A 19,426-nucleotide genomic window follows, 5' to 3' on the forward strand; every position below is an offset into this window, starting at 1 on the left:
GACACCCGAGACTGCTTTGCGGTTGTGTCAGATCCGCGTTTGGGTCTCCGATGACGGTGCGTAACAGCACGCTTTCCTAACGGGCCCAGTCCTGCAGTGCTACTGCCAGAGCCCCATTTGAAACTGCTAATGTGCGACGTAAGAAGCCCGAGGTTGCATTCCCACTGCCCCCCCTCCCCCAGTTGACTTTCATTCTGGGCAAGCAACAATTGCCAAACTAGGCTCAAATTATTCCAGTTTCATTCTCACTCGCTTCAGCAGTGGGAGGTCTCATGTTTTCAGGCTTATGAAGATATATATGCTTCATGTTGGGACAATTGTATTGCATCACAGTAACCTCCAGAATATCTTTCTTCCCCAGTACCCGAAGGATCCATGAACAAAAAGAAGCAGCAGCATACAGAATACATTGAACTGCAGGGAACAGCCTCAGAAAGACACGATGAGAATGGTTTCTAGGGCTGTGAGAATGGGACAAGCTGCAGGACCTGGTGAAATCTGAAACCAAAGAGGAACCTAGGAGAGAAATCCACTCCTGGTGAAAGAAGACCCAGCACACTTGCTGATATTAGACTACGGAGACTATGTGATGTGGGGAGAGATTCCCAGAGCAGAATCTTCCTAATGCAGCCCCCACTAGACAGAAACCCTATGCATCTGTACAGCACCTAGCACAATGGGGCCCTGACCAGGTTAAGGCCCCTAGGTGCCATTGCAGTATCAATGTTTAATACTAGAAATACCTTTCCTGTGCCGTAAGCCGGAGGGGAAGGAAGATGCTCAAAGCCCCGCAGAGCCCTGACCTGGACGACAGGCCGTACAAGTGCCCCGAGTGCGAGAAGTGCTTCCGGCAGAAGAAAATCCTCAAAGCCCACCAGAGCATTCACACCGGAGAGAAACCGCACACGTGCGCCGAGTGCGGGAAGAGCTTCCGGCAGAAGAACAACCTGCGGAAGCACCAGTGGACCCACACCGGCCAGACTCCCCATCAGTGCGCCGAGTGCGGGAAGCGCTTCAGCGAGAAGCAGCGCCTGCGGAAGCACCAGAAGACGCACACGGGGGAGACGCCGTACGCCTGCCCCGAGTGCGGCACGCGCTTCAGCCACAAGCACAACCTGAAGACCCACCAGCGGGTGCACACCGGCGAGACGCCCTACAAGTGCCCCGAGTGCCAGAAAGGCTTCAAGCAGCAGAACCACCTCGTCAGCCACCTGCGCACCCACCGGGAGGAGAAGCTCTACAAGTGCACCCAGTGCGACAGGTTCTTCAGGAAGAAGCCCAACCTGCTGAAGCACCAGGAGAGCCACGTGGGGGACAGGCCCTATCGCTGCAAGGACTGCGGGAAGACCTTCAAGCAGAACAACCACCTGGTGAGTCACCAGAGGACCCATGCCGCAGGCAGCCTCTACATATGCACCGAGTGCGGGAAGAGCTACAGCCAGTGGGCGCACCTCACCACCCACGGGCAGGCCCACGCCGGGGCGGGCCCGCTGACCTGCGGCGAGTGCCGGTGAGGGCTTCGCACCGACCGTCTCAGAACACATGGATGAGAGACCATCAACAGAACTGAGCATGGTACAGCTTCGTGGAGCAGATGGCTAAGGAAAGACCAGGAAAATCAAGACTTTACCCATTTAGATGATATGCTTTTGTTCTGAGTTTGTACAGTGCCTACCACAGAGAGCCCTGGTCCATAGCGAGGGTCGTAGGCACTCTGGTAACACAAATAATAAATCATAATATACCCAGAGGTGAATAGGAAAGCTTCATTGTGAAGCCACTAGGATGGTAAGTGGCAGAGAATCATCCACGCAGGAGAGGAATTCTCTAGGTGTGATAATTACTAGACAGCTTCAGCAATAAATCTAATCTTAGTAGGACAGATGACTTTCCGGAGGAGAGGCGCTGTGTGCATTATGTGGAAATCTGAGTAGCAAGAAGTGTGCTGTTAGAATAGACACATGGAGCTGGATAGAGTGTCACTAATGAGTCCTCTCTGCCCCTGCAGAATTTCTAGCAGAGAGGATGGGTATCATTTTGTTAAAGTATTTCATGAAACATGATGGCTACCTGCTGCATTGTATGTAGTTACATGATGGTCATTTTGTTATTCTCCAGAATAACCATCAGGTTTACGCACAGTTGTTGATCAGGTTTCCAATTAACAGCCTCTGTTTTCCTTTCTTGTTTATTCAGGAGTTTCCTGGTTTGCCCCAGAATGTTTCCATTTGCATGACTTTCCAGCCCATCCTTTTAAAAACACCATCTGTTCCCCATGGAAAGTTCTGCCTTATGTTTTTTCCCCAAAGATACTGAATTCAATTCCTTCTGGTGTTTTGTTTTATGGAAAAGCAAGGGGAATAACATAACATAAGAATGGCTCTACTGGGTCAGACCAAAGGTCCATCTAGCCCAGTATCCTGTCTTCCAACAGTGGCCAGTGCCAGGTGCCCCAAAGGGAATGAACGGAACAGGGAATCATCAAGTGATCCATCCCCTGTTGCTCATTCCCAGCTTCTGGCAAACAGAGGCTAGGGACACCATCCCTGCCCATCCTGGCTAATAGCCATCGATGGACCTGTCCTCCAGGAATTTATCTAGTTCTTTTTTGAACCCTGTTATGGTCTTGGCCTTCACAACATCCTCTGGCAAGGAGTTCCACAGGTTGACTGTGTGTTGTGTGAAGAAATACTTCCTTCTATTTGTTTTAAACCTGCTGCCTATTAATTTCATTTGATGACCCCTAGTTCTTGAGTTATGAGAAGTTGTAAACAACACTTCCTTATCTACTTTCTCTACACCAGTCATGATTTTATAGACCTTAATCATATCTCCCCTTAGCCATCTCTTTTCCAAGCTGAAAAGTCCCAGTCTTATTAATCTCGCCTCATATGGAATCCGTTCCATACCCCTAATAATTTTTGTTGCCCTTTTCTGAACTTTTTCCAATTCCGATATATCTTTTTTGAGATGAGGCGACCACATCTGCACACAGTATTCAAGATGTGGGTGAACCATGGATTTATATAGAAGCAATACGATATTTTCTGTCCTATTATCTATCCCTTTCTTAATGATTCCCAGCATTCTGTTCGCTTTTTTGACTGTCGCTGCACATTGAGTGAATGTTTTCAGAGAACTCTCCACAATGACTCCAAGATCTCTTTCTTGAGTGGTAACAGCTAATTTAGACCCCATTATTTTATATGTAGAGTTGGGATTATGCTTTCCCAACTATACATGAGCGAAAATTGCTAAAATGAGATTCCACAGAGAGCAACATATTATGTGCCTAGTTCACCCTACTGGAACATGGATCAGTGCTCCGCAGGCCAAGTGCTTGGTCGAGTTCCATTCAGGGAATTCTTGTCATCCAGGAGTGAGGCGAGTGAGAAGGTTTAGGGCTTCTGTGTCCATGATGGGCACAGCTGTGACATGACGTGGCGTCTCCTGTCATTCTAGGCCCTGATCCTGGGAACATACTCATGTTTAACCCTTAGCACGTGAGCCACCCCTTTGCAGTCAGGGGGACGATTCACCTGGTGAAAGCCAAGCACTTTTGTAAGTGTTTGAAGGATCAGGGCCCTAATTTGTAAACATATTTTTTTCCTTTCTGAGACTAGAAACCTCATTTGAGCCTGGGAAGGGGAACAGAAACAAAAGGATGAATTTTTAACTGTCCCAGCAAAGAACAGGGTGAACAATAGTTTGGGGTGAGTCATTTAAACAAAAGGGCTATTAAAGGGCTCATTGAGATGTATCTATTGTAGAACTATCCCAGCATCAGAGAAAAGATTAATCGGTTTTAAGGGCAATAGGAACCATTCAATCATCTAGTCTGATCCCCTGTATACGGTAGGCGAGAGAATTTCACCCAGTTACTCCTGAACTGAGCTCAAGCATGTTATCAGGGAAGACAGACCATCCTGATTTGAAGTATCAAAGAATGGCGAAATCCACCACTTCCCTGGGTAATTTGTTCTAGTGTTAAAAATGCATGTCTCATTTCTCATTTTAATTTGTCTGGCTTCCGCTTCCAGCCATTAGTTCTTGTGATGACTTTCGCTGCTGGATTAAAGAGCCGAGCCTGCTAGTACCCAGTGTTTTCTCCCCAGAAGGGTACTTCCAGGCTGTAACCAAGTCAGCTCTCCGTCTTCTTTGTGATAAATTAAACAGACTGAGCTCTTTAACACTCTTGTGTGAAGGCATTTTCTCTAGCCGCTGAGAACCATTTTTATGGTTCTTTTCTGCACCTTCTCCAATTTTTGAACAGCCTTTTTAAAATGTTAGTACCAAAATTGGACACAGTAGTCCAGTACCGGTCTCACCAATGCTGTGCACAGAGGTAAAAATTACCTCTCTACTTCTACTCACTGCTCCCCTGTTTATCGAAGGATCACACAGCCCTTTTGTTTGCCACACCATCGCACCAGGAGCTGATGGTTAGTTGTTTGCTCAGCTGACCCCTATGTTTTCTCAGGGTCACCGCTTTCCCAGGTACAGCCCACAGTCTGTTGTTATGGCTTGCTGTGGCCCACTGCTGCATCCCCAGTCAGGCGCAAAAGACAAAAGGGGTCGAGTTAGCTGTCACCCCTTTCCAGCAGGGCACCACCAGCAACAGTGTTATGCAGCAAAGTCACTGGTAGCAAACCAAACAATCATCCCCCGTCAGGTCTGCTTCTCCTCGGGGAGGCTCTGGCAGGCGCGCTCCCTAGTCAGACTTCTCCTACCTGGCCCTAGCCAGACTTCTCTGGCTCACAGACAGAGAGCTGGAGGTCTGCTCTTCCTCCCAGCCAGTTCACAGCTGAGCTGGGCTCTCCCCCTGGTAATTTCCCCCTGCTAGTCCCACACCTATTGCAGGGCTGAATGGGCCCACAGCAGCTCGTTAAGGCTCTCCAGCCAGCATGGGGCATGTGTACCCCCTCACACCTGCATTCTTTGTTTCTAGCTGTATGACCTCACATGTATTTATCAAATATGGATATAAAATCTCCTCAAATTTCCACCCTTTCGTCTTTGATAATCAAACACTGCTACAAAATCACTCCAAATGTTTGCTTTTATCAAATATGGACATAAAATCTCCTCAGATTTTGATCCGTTTCTCTCATTATCAAATATCAATATAAATGGTATTTTAGATTTTTGCCATTATCCAATTCTCAAATACTGACAGAAAATTTCCTCAGATTTTGGCCCTTTTAATTCTATACTACTATAAAACCGCTTCAGATGTTGCTTCTTCTCTTCAAAATTTTATTGAATACCCTTAGATTTCCCATTTGGTCTTTCTAATTATTTAATATTGATACAGAATCTCCTCACCCTGCACCAGTTTCCATCAGATTACTGAACTGTGATTAAAATCTCCTCAGATTATGCCATTTTTCATCCAATTTTCAAATATTGACATAAAACCCCCTGAAATGTTCCCTCTCTCTCAGTTATTGAAGAATTATTTAAAACTGCCTTTGCATATTGCCCCTTGTCACTAAATATCAAAATTTGATTTTAAAAGCCTCAAATTTTTCCCATGTTCTCCCCAATTCTCAAATGTTGGTATAAAATCCACTCATGCTTTGCCTCTCCTCTCTAATTATTAAGTATTTATATAAAATCGCCTCTGTTTTCTATCTAATTTTCAAATACAAATATAAAACTCCTTCTGACTTGGGGTTTCCCATCCTGTCTAACTGCAACAACGTCTCCTCGTTTTGGAGGGAAACTGCTGGCCTGTGTTTTTAACTCAGATGGGCCCTTGCTCTGGATTAACTGCACGGACGGGCTGACACTGAAACACTGGTGGGAGCGAGATTGGAACCCGGGGCTGCCAAGGCTCAGGCCCCTTCTGTGATACTCGTGCGCTGGGCACCGTGTCATGTCAGCCGCAGCCTGGCAGGACCCTCGCACACTCAGCCGGGCCGTGGGCAGCAGCTGCAGTTCCTGCTCTGGGGCACCTGGCACTGGATTGGAGGCAGCCAAGTGGTCTCGTTGCCTCTCGGCGTTCTCTGACACCCCACTCGCAGGCCCTTGGGGAGGAGGTGTAGCAATGGTAGTGGAAGATGATAAGCAGTGGGGGACCTGGGGATCAAGGGAGGGAAGAGAAGAGGGCTGGAGAAGGGGGAGAAAATGGGGCAGGGGCAGAATCATAGACTTTAAGGTCAGAAGGGACCGTTATGATCATCAAGTCTGACCCCCTGCATAACGCAGGCCACAGAATCTCACCCACCCACTCCTGTAACAAACCCCTAACCTATGTCTGAGCCATTGAAGTCTTCAAATCATGGTTTAAGAATGAGGGAGGCTGCCCCAGATCCCCCACTCCCTCAACAGATGCCTGGTTCCCACTGCCCCCTAAGACACTGCCTCTCCCTCCCAACACACACAGCCATTGCCAGGCTGCCACTGCCCTGGAAACCTCCAAGCTCATCTTTCCTCCCCCCACCACCAACAAGCTGTAACCATCACCCCCTGGGATTGCTGTGACACCAGCCCGGCTCCCTGGCAGTGCCCCGGGGGCATCTCTAACCAGGCCAGTGCTGCAAGCCCATATGACTCTAACAGCCGGAGCGGTCTGATACAGCCCTGTGCCAACCAGCTCCAATACTCCACGCTCCTGCTGGGGTCCCCAGACACCCCTTCTAACTCCTCACAGTCACACTGCCCCTTGCTGGCCCACAACTGCTCAGCAAAATCACCACAAATCCCTCTTCCACGCTCCCCACACCTCAGCAGCCCCTGGCTCCTCTCAGTACCTCCTCCTTATTGGCTCCCTAAACACCCCTGGCTCCCCTCCAGTTCCTGCCTCTCCCACACCTGCTCCCCCTGCTCGGGGGGTACCCTGACTTGGAATCAGTGACGATCGGTCCCCAGTGTCACACGTGGGGCTGCACCAGATTTTGCAACTGTGGGAATTGGACACACTAGGCCCAGCTCTGCTCTCTGTGATAGCAATGTAAATCCAGAGTAACCCCACTCACGGCACCAGAGTGACTCCAGGCTTACACCAATGTGCCTGGGAGTGGAGTTTTGGCTCATTTGCTGGGCGGGCGGCATGTGTTTGAATCCCAGCCCCTGAACCTCGGGCAATCCTTGTCCCTTTCGCTCCAAGCCAGAGAAACTTTAATTATGGGAGTGGGCCCATTGGACATTGTTTCAAAATAGGGGTAAAATCCTCATTAGTTCAAATGGTGTAAATCCTTGTATCTCCCTGTACATGCTTAGGGGCCAGCATCTTTACAGCGATGCCGGTGGCTGAATTGGGGTTATTTATGAGGTTAGACAAAGCCACTGTGGTGGGCTGGGATGGGGAAAGCTACTTTGGCCACCCTTCAGAGTCTGTGCATCAGCAGCAGCTCCGAGACAGTTGTTTTCAGAATAGTTCCTCTGTTAGAAAGGTAAAATCAAGAGCACAGAAAGCTCCTGATTCAACAAACCTGGAAAACCAGCAGGGCCAGAGTTCACAAGCTCAAAAACAGTAGAGAGAAAGTATCAGAGGGGCGGCCGTGTTAGTCTGGATCTGTAAAAGCAGCAGAGAGTCCTGTGGCACCTGATAGACTAACAGACGTCTTGGAGCAGGAGCTTCCGTGGGTGAATACATGCCATGCCGCCGACGAAGTAGGGATTCACCCACGAGAGCTCATGCTCCAGTACGTCTGTTTGTCTGTCAGGTGCCACAGGACTCTCTGCCGCTTTAGTAGAGAGAAAGTGTCATACGTAAATAGATTTTTTTAAATTAACAATGTTTGTAGTAGCTGCCACTCCATGGGGGTTGCTGTATCAGCCTGTTAATGCACAACACAGCTGGTTACAGGCATTCAAACGCCATGTACCTGAGCCAAGTACTGTCTTAAAAGACCAATAAAATCCACCTTGTTGTGTATTAATGCTGAGTCATAACTTATTCACCATACTGCATGGGTTGATACTAACTAACTCAGGCAGAATGGACTCTTGGGGACCTATTATTAATCCAATTATTTGTTAGGAGAGAGAGCTTGTTTCTTACTAATGATCTTTTCTTTTTAGTACAGCAGATGATGCCGTGTTGAATGGAAAACAAAACAAAAATCAGCATAAAACTTGAGAGAACAACTGAAAGAAGATACAGTCTGCAATAGATATGAGAGAGGTTCGCAGAGCTGTCGTAGGAGAGCCAATGCAAAGTGAAAAATAAGAGGAATCACATCAAATATCAAACCAAATAAATCGATTTCAGCAAAGAATCCAAGACAAAGAGCCAAAAGCTTCATAATTCTAGGCAGAGAGACCAGACCAGAGAAGAACAACATAAATATACTGCAGAACTGAAGACGCAATCATATTCCTCACTCCGTGGATTATCCAAATGGAAGAGAAACCATTCAAGAGCTCTGAGTGTGGGAAAATCTTCAATCTGAAATGAAATCAAAACACACAAGGCCAGTCACGCAGGAAAAAAAGCCATAAACGTGTACTGACTAATGGGGGAAAACAACATACAAACTGGAACTGGTCTGAAATTTTCCAGCTGGACAACTGTCAGTTCGAAACTGTTGATTCAACTAAATGAGCATATTGATTTCATCGAACATTTCAATTAAATGGTATCCAAACATTTTGTTTTGATTAAGTCCTAGCGCTTTGTCTCAATCATATAAACTATATTATTCATTATATTACATTATGATATGATATTTGAATACGGTGGAAACAAAGTGCTTTGATAAGGTTGTTTCAACATTTCCGGAACAACACTCGATCTGAAGCAGGCCGCCCCAGCTCTGAAATAGTCCTGATGCTCCGCTCCTATATTAAACTGATCTCTGCATGTCCTTTACAGTTGTGCCCCCTTGTGTGATGTGTGCTGAACTAAGCCACAGGCTGGTACCCCCAAGCATCCTGCTCAGCCCTGAGCGGGCACTTGGCGTGGACCAGAAGCTGACACAGGCCGCAGCAGCTGCCCCAGATCTCCGCACCTAGTTCCCACCTCAGGGCTGCTGGGAAATGTAGTTTATTTTTTACATCAGCGACCAAGAGAAAGAACAGGAAACTACAGCAATTCCCCCCAGGAAGTGGTGCTGTGCAAGCCAGCCCCGACTGCATAGCGAGGGATGGAGCTCAGAGCATCTGGCGCCGCGCTAAGGATGGTCTGAATGGCTCACTCTGGGAATATCCCTTCCATAGATCTGCCTTCCCTTATCTCCCAGCCTTCCCCTCCCCTAGGCCCCAACATCCCTCCCGCTCGCTCGGTCCCTTTGTTCTACCCTTGCACTCACTGTAGCCCTTAGGACAGTCAGACACTGCAAGAGGCAGGAGTGGAAACAGGCTCTCCTAACCCTGAAGAGAGGAGAGATCTGGGAACTCACAGCGGTTATAATCACAGCGTCATCAGGGAACCGGACAGGAAAACACCTGGTGAGATTTCAGCTCAGGTAGGACACTGACTTTCTTGTGTTTGCACCTGGACCATGATGACACAGAGGACTGAACAACGAGCTCTGTCTAGGGAACTGAGCTGCTCAGAAATTTAAAATCTCTTCCACGTGTAACCTGCCTTTAAGGGAACAGCTGCATTCCAGGAGAGCTTTCTGCGGGCACTGGGTGGCGCAGGGATGGGTAACTGGGCTGTAGACATGTTTTAGCTCTAGGTTGCTAGTCAAATCCAGACCAAGGTGGCGGTGACTGAAGGTTGCTGCCATCTGAGGCTGTTTGCCGGACTAGCTGTTATACATTCTGGGGATCCCAGTGCAGTTCCTACAGGATGGCGATGGGGTTCTCCTCCCCAAGCCTACCATCACAACTGGCCCACGGTCACAGAGTCCCCGGGCGATGCTCTGGAACTGCTCCCCATGAAGCCAGGCAGGACTCTGGGGAAGTCTCCTCTCTGGGCGCAGCCTGTCTGCAGGACACACAGCTCACCCAGCTTCCACCTTCCTGGGTCTGACCTCGGAGCATTCAGCATCCTCTGCCCCTCCGTGCGCTTCCCACAGCGAGTCCGCCCAAGCGGGGTCCTGGGGAAGCCAGAGGGTCCTGCCCCTCAACTCTGCAGTCAGACGGGACTGTCAGTCAGACAGTAACACAGAGGTTTATTAGATGACAGGAGCATGGTCTAACACAGAGCTTGTAGGTGCAGAGAACCGGACCCCTCAGCTGCGTCCATTTTAGGGGCCAGTGAGCCAGACAACCCCGTATGCACTTCACTCCATGTCCCAGCCAGCCCCAAACTGAAACTCCTTCCAGCCCCTCCTCCTCTGTGCTTTGTCCCTTTCCCGGGCCAGGAGGTCACCTGATTCCTTTGTTCTCCAGCCCTTTAGCTCTCACCTTGCAGGGGGGAAGGGCCCAGGCCATCAGTTGCCAGGAAACAGGGTGTTGGCCATTCTCTGTGTCCAGACCCCTGCAGACACCTGCCCTCTAGGGCTCTGCAATGATCATACACCCTTACCCCACCCCCTAGAGACTTAAGAACTGCCTAGGGGAAACTGAGGCACCCCCACACTATTCAGAGGAAACATTAAGAACAGTCCCACTTCGTCACACCCATCGCAACAGAGCCGCTGTAGACCGAACAGTGGCTCTCAACCTTCCCACACGACTGTGTCCCTTGCAGGAGTCTGATTTGTCTGGCGTACCCCCAAGTTTCACCTCACCTGAAAACAACATGCTCACAAAATCAGACATAAAAATACGGAATTGCCACAGCCACGCTGTTACAGAAACGTTGCTGACGTGCTCATTGTTACCATACGATTATCAAATACATCCATTGCAATATATTACTGTCCTTACATTTCAGTGAATAGTGTGCAGAGCAGTATAAACCAGTCATTGCCTGTATGACGTCTTCGCTAGTGCTTTCTATGTAACCTGCTATAAAACCAGGCAAATGTCTAGATGAGCTGACGTGGCCCCTGGAAGACCCCTGTGTCCCCCCAGGGGTACACGTCCCCCTGGCTGAGAACCGCTGGAATAGATCACGGCGAGTCCCCTGCCGCAGGCAGATTCCCGGCCGTTCATAGCTAAGGCACGTGGGCTGGCCCCCGTGGGAAGCGGAGCCCGCTGCTGCACCCGTCACTGGGTGAACCCAGGGTTTCAGTCTCTGGAGATGTCAGGCGGGCGCCTTTCACAAGCAGTCGTGTATCTAAGCAGCTGGCTTTTATCCCACACACCTGAGCACACAGAATTTTGCTACCTATATAGGTTGTTTGCTACTCCAGGCAATGGAAACATCACTGACAAATATCTGTATACAACACAAGGGGCCAACCGTCTAATCACACAAACCCAAACATCCTTGCCCTGCCCCTGCTCCTGCCCCACCCCTCCCCCAAGGCCATGCCCCTGCCCCGTCCCTTCTCTGAGGCCCCACCCCCGCTCAGTCCATCCCCCCCTCCGTTGCTCGCTCTCCCCCACCCTCACTCACTTTCACCAGGCTGGAGCAGGGAGTTGGGGTGCGGGCTCTGGGCTGGGGCTGAGGGGTTTGGAGTGTGGGAGGGGCTCAGGGCTGGGGCAAGAAGTTGGGGTGCAGGAGGGGGTGCAGGCTCTGTGCGGGAGTTTGGGTGCAGGAGGAAGCTGAGGTCTGGAGTGCAGGAGGGGGTGAGGGGTGTGAGCTCTGGGAGGGATTTGGGGTCAGGAGGGGGCTCAGGGCTGGGGCAGGGGGTTGGGGTGCAGGAGGGGGTGAGGGATGTGGGCTCCAGATGGGAGTTTGGATGCAGGAGGGGGCTCACGGCTGGGGCCGGCAGGGGGTTGGGGTGCAGGAGGGGATGAAGGGTGCAGGCTCCAGCCGGGCAGTGCTTACCTAGGGCAGCTCCCGGAAGTGGCCAGCATATCTGGCTCCTAGGCTCAGAGGCAACCAGGTGGCTCTGCGCACTGCCCCTGCAGCTCCCCTTGGCTGAAGTTCCTGGCCAATGGGAGCTATGGAGTCTGCGCTCGGGGCAGGGACACCACACAGAGACCCCCTGGCCACCCCTGCACCTAGGAGCTGGACATGCCGGCCACTTCCAGGAGCCGCACGGGGCCAGGGCAGGTAGGAAGCCTGCCTTAGCCCCGCTGCGCCGCCCACTGGACTGTTGGCCTATTAAAATCTCCCGGATAGCTTTCAATAGCCGCCGGGAGATTGAGGCCGATTCCAGTGGACTCCTGGCCAATCCAGGAGGGTGGGCAACCCTAGCTGCTGATGCCAGCACTGCCTGGCATTTGTGTTCTCCAAGATGCAGCGGGCGTTTGAGGGAGAGATCGGGGATGTCAAGGCCTCCTTGTCTTGGGAAATACTAAACAAGAAATTTTTATCCTAACCATAGTGTGATGCTTTTTGGGCTCTGCCCAGTGATGAGCTGCCAAAATCTTAACAACTGGTTCCCTATAAAAAGTTCTGATTTAAGGGATGTGCCCCAGTATGTATTTTTTTGTACCAACAGGGTTACCCTAAGTCCGTATTTTCCTGGGAGGAATTTTTAAAATTTAAAAAATGTCCGGGGAAATATGGGTGTGTGTTAACCCTGCCGAAAGTTCCTTTTTAAAAAGATGGGCCTGACCTAGCAATGAGCTTGTTTCACGTGTGGGGCCCCGCCACACCCTGGGGGTGTGCCAGGGTGACCAGATGTCCCGATTTTATAGGGACAGTCCCGGTTTTGGGGTCTTTTTCTTATATAGGCTCCTATTATCCCCACCCCTGTCCTGATTTTTCACACTTGCTGTCTGATCACCCTAGGGTGTGCACATGTGTGGGTCCCAGCTGCTCCCGGCCCCCCTCATTGAAGCAGGTCTACAGGGTTACTGCCCTGGGAACTGCAGGGCACCAGTGGATGTGGGGCCAGCTGCAGACAGGGGCGTGGGGCAGGGCTAGCTGGAGGCAGGGGGGGCAGGGCTGGCTGCAGGCAGGGCAGGGGGTGCGGAGCTGGCTGGAGACAGGAGGGTGGCGGTTGGCTGCAGGCAAGGGGGTGCAGGGCTGGCTAGCGACAGGGCAGGGGCTGACTGGAGGTAGGGGCTGGCTGCAGGCAGGGTAGGGGGGTGCAGGGCTGGCTGGAGACAGGGGCTGGCTGTAGGCAGGGCAGGAGGTGCGGCGTGGCTGGTGCGGCAGGGCAGGGGTGCGGCAGAGGCAGAGGCTGGCTGCGGGCAGGGGTGCGGGGGTGGCTGGAGGCAGGGGTTAGCTGCGGGCAGGGCAGGGGGTGCGGCAGGGCCTGGCTGCGGGCAGGGCAGGGGGTGCGGCAGGGCCTGGCTGCGGGCAGGGCAGGGGGTGCGGCAGGGGCTGGCTGCGGGCAGGGCAGGGGGTGCGGTTATCTCAAGTGCTTATATACGAATGCACAAAGCCTTGGAAACAAGCAGGGAGAACTGGAGGTCCTGGTGATATCAAGGAATTATGACGTGATTGGAATAACAGAGACTTGGTGGGATAACTCACATGACTGGAGTACTGTCATGGATGGTTATAAACTGTTCAGGAAGGACAGGCAGGGCAGAAAAGGTGGGGGTGTAGCACTGTATGTAAGGGAGCAGTATGACTGCTCAGAGCTCCGGTACGAAACTGCAGAAAAACCTGAGTCTCTCTGGATTAAGTTTAGAAGTGTGAGCAACAAGAGTGATGTCGTGGTGGGAGTCTGCTATAGACCACCGGACCAGGGGGATGAGGTGGATGAGGCTTTCTTCCGGCAGCTTGTGGAAGCTACTAGATCGCACGCCCTGGTTCTCATGGGTGACTTTGCGGTGCACAGACAATCCAGGAAGTTTTTGGAAAGCGTAGGGGACAATTTCCTGGTGCAAGTGCTAGAGGAGCCAACTGGGGGGGAGCTTTTCTTGACCTGCTGCTCACGAACCAGGAAGAATTAGTAGGGGAAGCAAAAGTGGATGGGAATCTGGGAGGCAGTGACCATGAGTTGGTTGAGTTCAGGATCCTGACACAGGGAAGAAAGGTAAGCAGCAGGATACGGACCCTGGACTTCAGGAAAGCAGACTTCGACTCCCTCAGGGAACGGATGGGTAGGATCCCCTGGGGGACTAACATGAAGGGGAAAGGAGTCCAGGAAAGCTGGCTGTATTTCAAGGTATCCCTGTTGAGGTTACAGGGACAAACCATCCCGATGTGTCGAAAGAATAGTAAATATGGCAGGCGACCAGCTTGGCTTAACGGTGAAATCCTAGCGGATCTTAAACATAAAAAAGAAGCTTATAAGAAATGGAAGTTTGGACATATGACCAGGGAAGAGTATAAAAATATTGCTCGGGCATGTAGGAATGAAATCAGGAGGGCCAAATCGCACCTGGAGCTGCAGCTAGCGAGAGATGTTAAGAGTAACAAGAAGGGTTTCTTCAGGTATGTTGGCAACAAGAAGAAAGCCAAGGAAAGTGTGGGCCCCTTACTGAATGAGAGAGGTAACCTAGTGACAGAGGATGTGGAAAAAGCTAATGTACTCAATGCTTTTTTTGCCTCTGTCTTCACTAACAAGGTCAGCTCCCAGACTGCTGCGCTGGGCATCACAAAATGGGGAATAGATGGCCAGCCCTCAGTGGAGAAAGAGGTGGTTAGGGACTATTTAGAAAAGCTGGACGTGCACAAGTCCATGGGGCCGGACGAGTTGCATCCGAGAGTGCTAAAGGAACTGGCAGCTGTGATTGCAGAGCCATTGGCCATTATCTTTGAAAACTCGTGGCGAACGGGGGATGTCCCGGATGACTGGAAAAAGGCTAATGTAGTGCCAATCTTTAAAAAAGGGAAGAAGGAGGATCCTGGGAACTACAGGCCAGTCAGCCTCACTTCAGTCCCCGGAAAAATCATGGAGCAGGTCCTCAAAAAATCAATCCTGAAGCACTTACATGAGAGGGAAGTGATCAGGAACAGTCAGCATGGATTCACCAAGGGAAGGTCATGCCTGACTAATCTAATCGCCTCTATGATGAGATTACTGGTTCTGTGGATGAAGGGAAAGCAGTGGATGTATTGTTTCTTGACTTTAGCAAAGCTTTTGACACGGTCTCCCACAGTATTCTTGTCAGCAAGTTAAAGAAGTATGGGCTGGATGAATGCACTATAAGGTGGGTAGAAAGTTGGCTAGATTGTCGGGCTCAACGGGTGAGTGATCAATGGCTCCATGTCTAGTTGGCAGCCGGTGTCAAGTGGAGTGCCCCAGGGGTCGGTCCTGGGGCCGGTTTTGTTCAATATCTTCATAAATGATCTGGAGGATGGTGTGGATTGCACTCTCAGCAAATTTGCGGATGATACTTAACTGGGAGGACTGGTAGATACACTGGAGGGCAAGGATAGGATACAGAGGGACCTAGACAAATTGGAGGATTGGGCCAAAAGAAATCTGATGAGGTTAGCAGTTCTGCAGAAAAGGACCTAGGGGTGACAGTGGACGAGAAGCTGGATATGAGTCAGCAGTGTGCCCTTGTTGCCAAGAAGGCCAATGGCATTTTGGGATGTATAAGTAGGGGCATAGCGAGCAGATCGAAGGACGTGATCGTCCCCCTCTATTCGACATTGGTGAGGCCTCATCTGGAGTACTGTGTCCAGTTTTGGGCCCCACACTACAAGAAGGATGTGGATAAATTGGAAAGAGTCCAGCGAAGGGCAACAAAAATGATTAGGGGTCTGGAACACATGACTTATGAGGAGAGGCTGAGGGAACTGGGATTGTTTAGTCTGCAGAAGAGAAGAATGACGGGGGATTTGATAGCTGCTTTCAACTACCTGAGAGGTGGTTCCAGAGAGGATGGTTCTAGACTATTCTTAGTGGTAGAAGAGGACAGGACAAGGAGTAATGGTCTCAAGTTGCAGTGGGGGAGGTTTAGGTTGGATATTAGGAAAAACTTTTTCATTAGGAGGGTGGTGAAACACTGGAATGTGTTGCCTAGGGAGGTGGTGGAATCTCCTTCCTTAAAAGATTTTAAGGTCAGGCTTGACAAAGCCTTGGCTGGGATGACTTAATTGGGGATTGGTCCTGCTTTTGAGCAGGGGGTTGGACTAGATACCTCCTGAGGTCCCTTCCAACCCTGATATTCTATGATTCTATGTGACAGGGGTTGGCTGTAAGCAGGGCAGGGGGTGCGGCAGGGGCTGGCTGCGGGCAGGGCAGGGGGTGCGGCAGGGGCTTGCTGCGGGCAGGGCAGGGGGTGCAGGGGTGGCTGGAGGCAGGGCAGGGGGTGTGTGCGGCAGGGGCTGGCTGCAGGCAGGGGGTGCGGGGGTGGCTGGAGGCAGGGCAGGGTGTGTGTGTGGCAGGGGCTGGCTGCAGGCAGGGGGTGCGTGTGGCAGGGGCTGGCTGCAGGCAGGGCGGGGGCCGGCTGCGGGCAGGGTGGTGGGGGCTCGCGGGGAGCAGCCCGAGCAGCAGGACGCAGCCCCGGCCCAGCAGAGCAGCCAGGGACCCCCCAGGCAGCAGCGGGAGCCCCAGGGCCGGGGGAGCAGCAGCACCAGGGCTCGTGCCCAGGGCCGGGGGGCAGCCCACGTGGCTCCCGCAGCAGCGCCCCCGGTGGCCGGAGGAGGAATCACATCACTTCCCTGCCGGAGCCCAGCAAAGCCCCCTGCAGGGAAGCGGGTTAACAGCCGGTTCTAAAACTGGTTCAGAATTTAACAACCAGTTCACGCGAACCGGTGCGAACCGGCTCCAGCTCACCCCTGGCTCTGCCATGGCTTTTAATGCCACAGCATGTAATGGGGCTAAATGTGAACTTACCATGAGCATGCATGTTCCAAGCTATAAATACGTATGTACACTGTAGGAAGCCCCTGCTTTTGTTTTAAGAGCTTTGGTCGGTTAATTGAAGAGGTGACAGTGTGAGGTGTCTGAAATACGACACAAGGGAAATCTCTATACCCATTGGTCCAAATTATCGCAGACTCTCAAACATTACACCCGAGAGGCAGCACTTTCAATGTAGCAACAACAGTGAAGAATCAAAAATTTTGGAGACCCCCCTGTGAATAAGAGTTTTCTGGATTATTTTTGCATTTGACGATAGCGCCATTGCTAGCAACAAAATAATTTGCTTTTTCCATTTTCATTACAGTGGGTAAAAGGTCCACGAGTGGAAACTCGAGAAGAGAAACACCATAAAAATATAAAGCAACTGGAGGAACGGGAGTTTCCAAGAGAAAGACACAAAGAGCTGGTTTCTGGAGCAGTGATAATGAGAGAAGCTGAAACAGCTGGAGGAGACTGAGAAAGAAGAGGAAGCCAGCAGAAAACAAGCCAGATACATTCACTGCTGGTGAAAGAAATTTCAACAAACTCAGCAGCGTTTTTAAGATTCCCGGTGCCATGCACACAGATCTGGTACACATACAATAATCACACCCATTAGACACCACAGAAAAAAAACATGTCCGTTTGGGGGAAAAACTCATGGAGTCTTCACAGAATTAACAGAGCTGGTTGAATGATACGAAACATATTTTGGAGACTGGAAGCTATTAATTTGGTTCCATGTTATTCCTGCAGTCTCATTCTTTGCTATTCACCAGTATTTGAATAGCCATCGGGTATTTGTGAAAATGTCTGCGCACCGCCAGAGTTTCATTAATTTTAACTCCAGTGATTACCTGTCCAAACCTTCATCCTGGGAAACACATTTTTCATTATTTACTGTTCATTATTTTTTTAGTTTAAACGTTTCAGCCATCCAGTCAGGGAGCAGAAACAATCCCATGGGACCGAGGTGATCAGTCAAACCCCCACGAATAACGAATAGTAAATAACTTGTGGACAACCCATAGACTGAGATTTATTAGCACAAACCCGCTGGTGAACACGTGCACATTGCAAAGATGCTCCGGCTGAGGAGAAAGGGCTGAATCCCCAGCACAGGCCGATCGCAATGACCCATCGTTCAGCCAGCTCTAGTAGATAATACCCTGTATGTGGGCCACGAACAGCAACACCATGTTCCAAGCTGCCCAGGTTCTCTGTGGGGATGAGAAGCCCTATAAATGCAGCGAGTGTGGGAAAGGCTTTGGCCAGGAGAAGATCCTCCGAGAGCACCGGCGAATCCACACGGGCGAGAGGCCGCACAAATGCGCTCACTGCGGGAAAAGCTTCACCTGGAGCACCAGCCTGATCAAGCACCAGCAGATCCACACGGGCGGCAAGCTGCACGCCTGCCCCGCGTGCGAGAAGAGCTTCCGGTGGCGGCATAGCCTCCTGCAGCACCAGGCGGTGCACACCGGCGCCAAGCCGCACACCTGCGCCCAGTGCGGCCGCAGCTTTCTGGAGAAGCAGGCGCTGAAGAAACACGAGAGCATCCACACGGGGGAGAAGCCCTTCACCTGCAGTGAGTGCGGGAAGAGCTTCCGGCAGAAGGGCAACCTGGTGTCGCACGAGAGGAGCCACCTGAAGGAGAAGCCGCACCGATGCCCCGAGTGCGGGAAGTGCTTCCGGGAGCAGCGCTTCCTGGCCACCCACCAGCGCACCCACACCCAGGAGCGGCCCTACCAGTGCGCCCAGTGCCAGAAGAGCTTCGGTGCCAAGCAGGGGCTCCGCGTCCACCAGCGCCTGCACACCGGGGAGCGGCCCTTCCAGTGCCCCCTGTGCGGGAGGAGCTTCACCGAGAGGAAGAACCTCAACAAGCACCAGCGGACCCACAGCGGGGAGACGCCCTACACCTGCGGGGAGTGCGGGAACAGCTACACCCAGAAGTACAGCCTGAAGGTACACCAGCGGACCCACAGCGGGGAGACCTCCCACACCTGCGGGGAGTGTGGGGAGCGCTTCAAGCAGAGGAACCACCTGGTGAGCCACCAGCGGGGCCACAAAGCCGGGAGCCTCTACATATGCGCCGAATGTGGAGAGAGCTACAGCCAGTGGGCGCATCTCACCGCCCACGAGAGAATCCACACCAGGCAGAGCCAGCCAGCGCGCACTGAATACGGGTAACAGAGGCAACGTATCTCAGAGCATGCCAAGGATCCACACGACAGCCCATATCCATACACCAGTTAAAGGCCCCGGCTACGCCCCAGGTATCGGGCATTAGCCAGAGCCATTCTGAAACAGAATGCTTCCCAGAAAGGCGTCAGGACGTCTGGGCCTTCCCGGTCTCTCTAAGGACCTGATCCAATCAATGGGAATCTTTCTGTTGACTTCAGGGAACACTGGATTGGGTCTCAGTTGTGTAGACTGGGTAGAACTTGCCATAAACCATTTTACTAGCCAACTAGGTAACAGTGATAAGCATCATGCACAATTTACGTGGTGTCCTAGACTTGCAGGTACTTGTAAACACCAATTAATTAAATGAGGCAGAATCCTAGTCTAGGAAGCCGTGTAGATCAACCAGTTTGTCACACAGCCCGGTGCGGGCTGGGGATCCATTTGGAAGTTGTGTTCACACCTTCCTGGAACAATTTTATTTCAGAAGAGCTCTGTCTAAAATGTTGTCCCTCTCGGGCAGGCAGGGCCAAAGAAACTGGTTCAAAACACAGAGCATGCTTCGCAGAGCCAGTCCTGCTCCCATTGAAGTC

General features: G+C 51.4%; 1 protein-coding gene across 1 annotated transcript; it reads left to right on the top strand.

The window, feature by feature from the left end:
* Positions 1–776: 776 nt before the first annotated feature.
* LOC144260225 (uncharacterized) lies at positions 777–18,839 on the top strand. Its single transcript, XM_077808779.1, has 3 exons — positions 777–1,391; positions 7,513–7,521; positions 17,886–18,839. The coding sequence occupies exons 1-3, from the start codon at positions 777–779 to the stop codon at positions 18,837–18,839; spliced, it is 1,578 nt and encodes a 525-aa protein (XP_077664905.1).
* The last annotated feature ends 587 nt before the right edge of the window (positions 18,840–19,426 follow it).

This window comes from Eretmochelys imbricata, chromosome 2, assembly GCF_965152235.1.
Source record: "Eretmochelys imbricata isolate rEreImb1 chromosome 2, rEreImb1.hap1, whole genome shotgun sequence".
NCBI classification, from domain to species: domain Eukaryota; kingdom Metazoa; phylum Chordata; order Testudines; family Cheloniidae; genus Eretmochelys; species Eretmochelys imbricata.

Bases quoted from the DNA above. Each gene is read 5' to 3' on its own strand.
- LOC144260225 (XM_077808779.1), top strand. From the start codon at position 777: ATGCTCAAAGCCCCGCAGAGCCCTGACCTGGACGACAGGCCGTACAAG.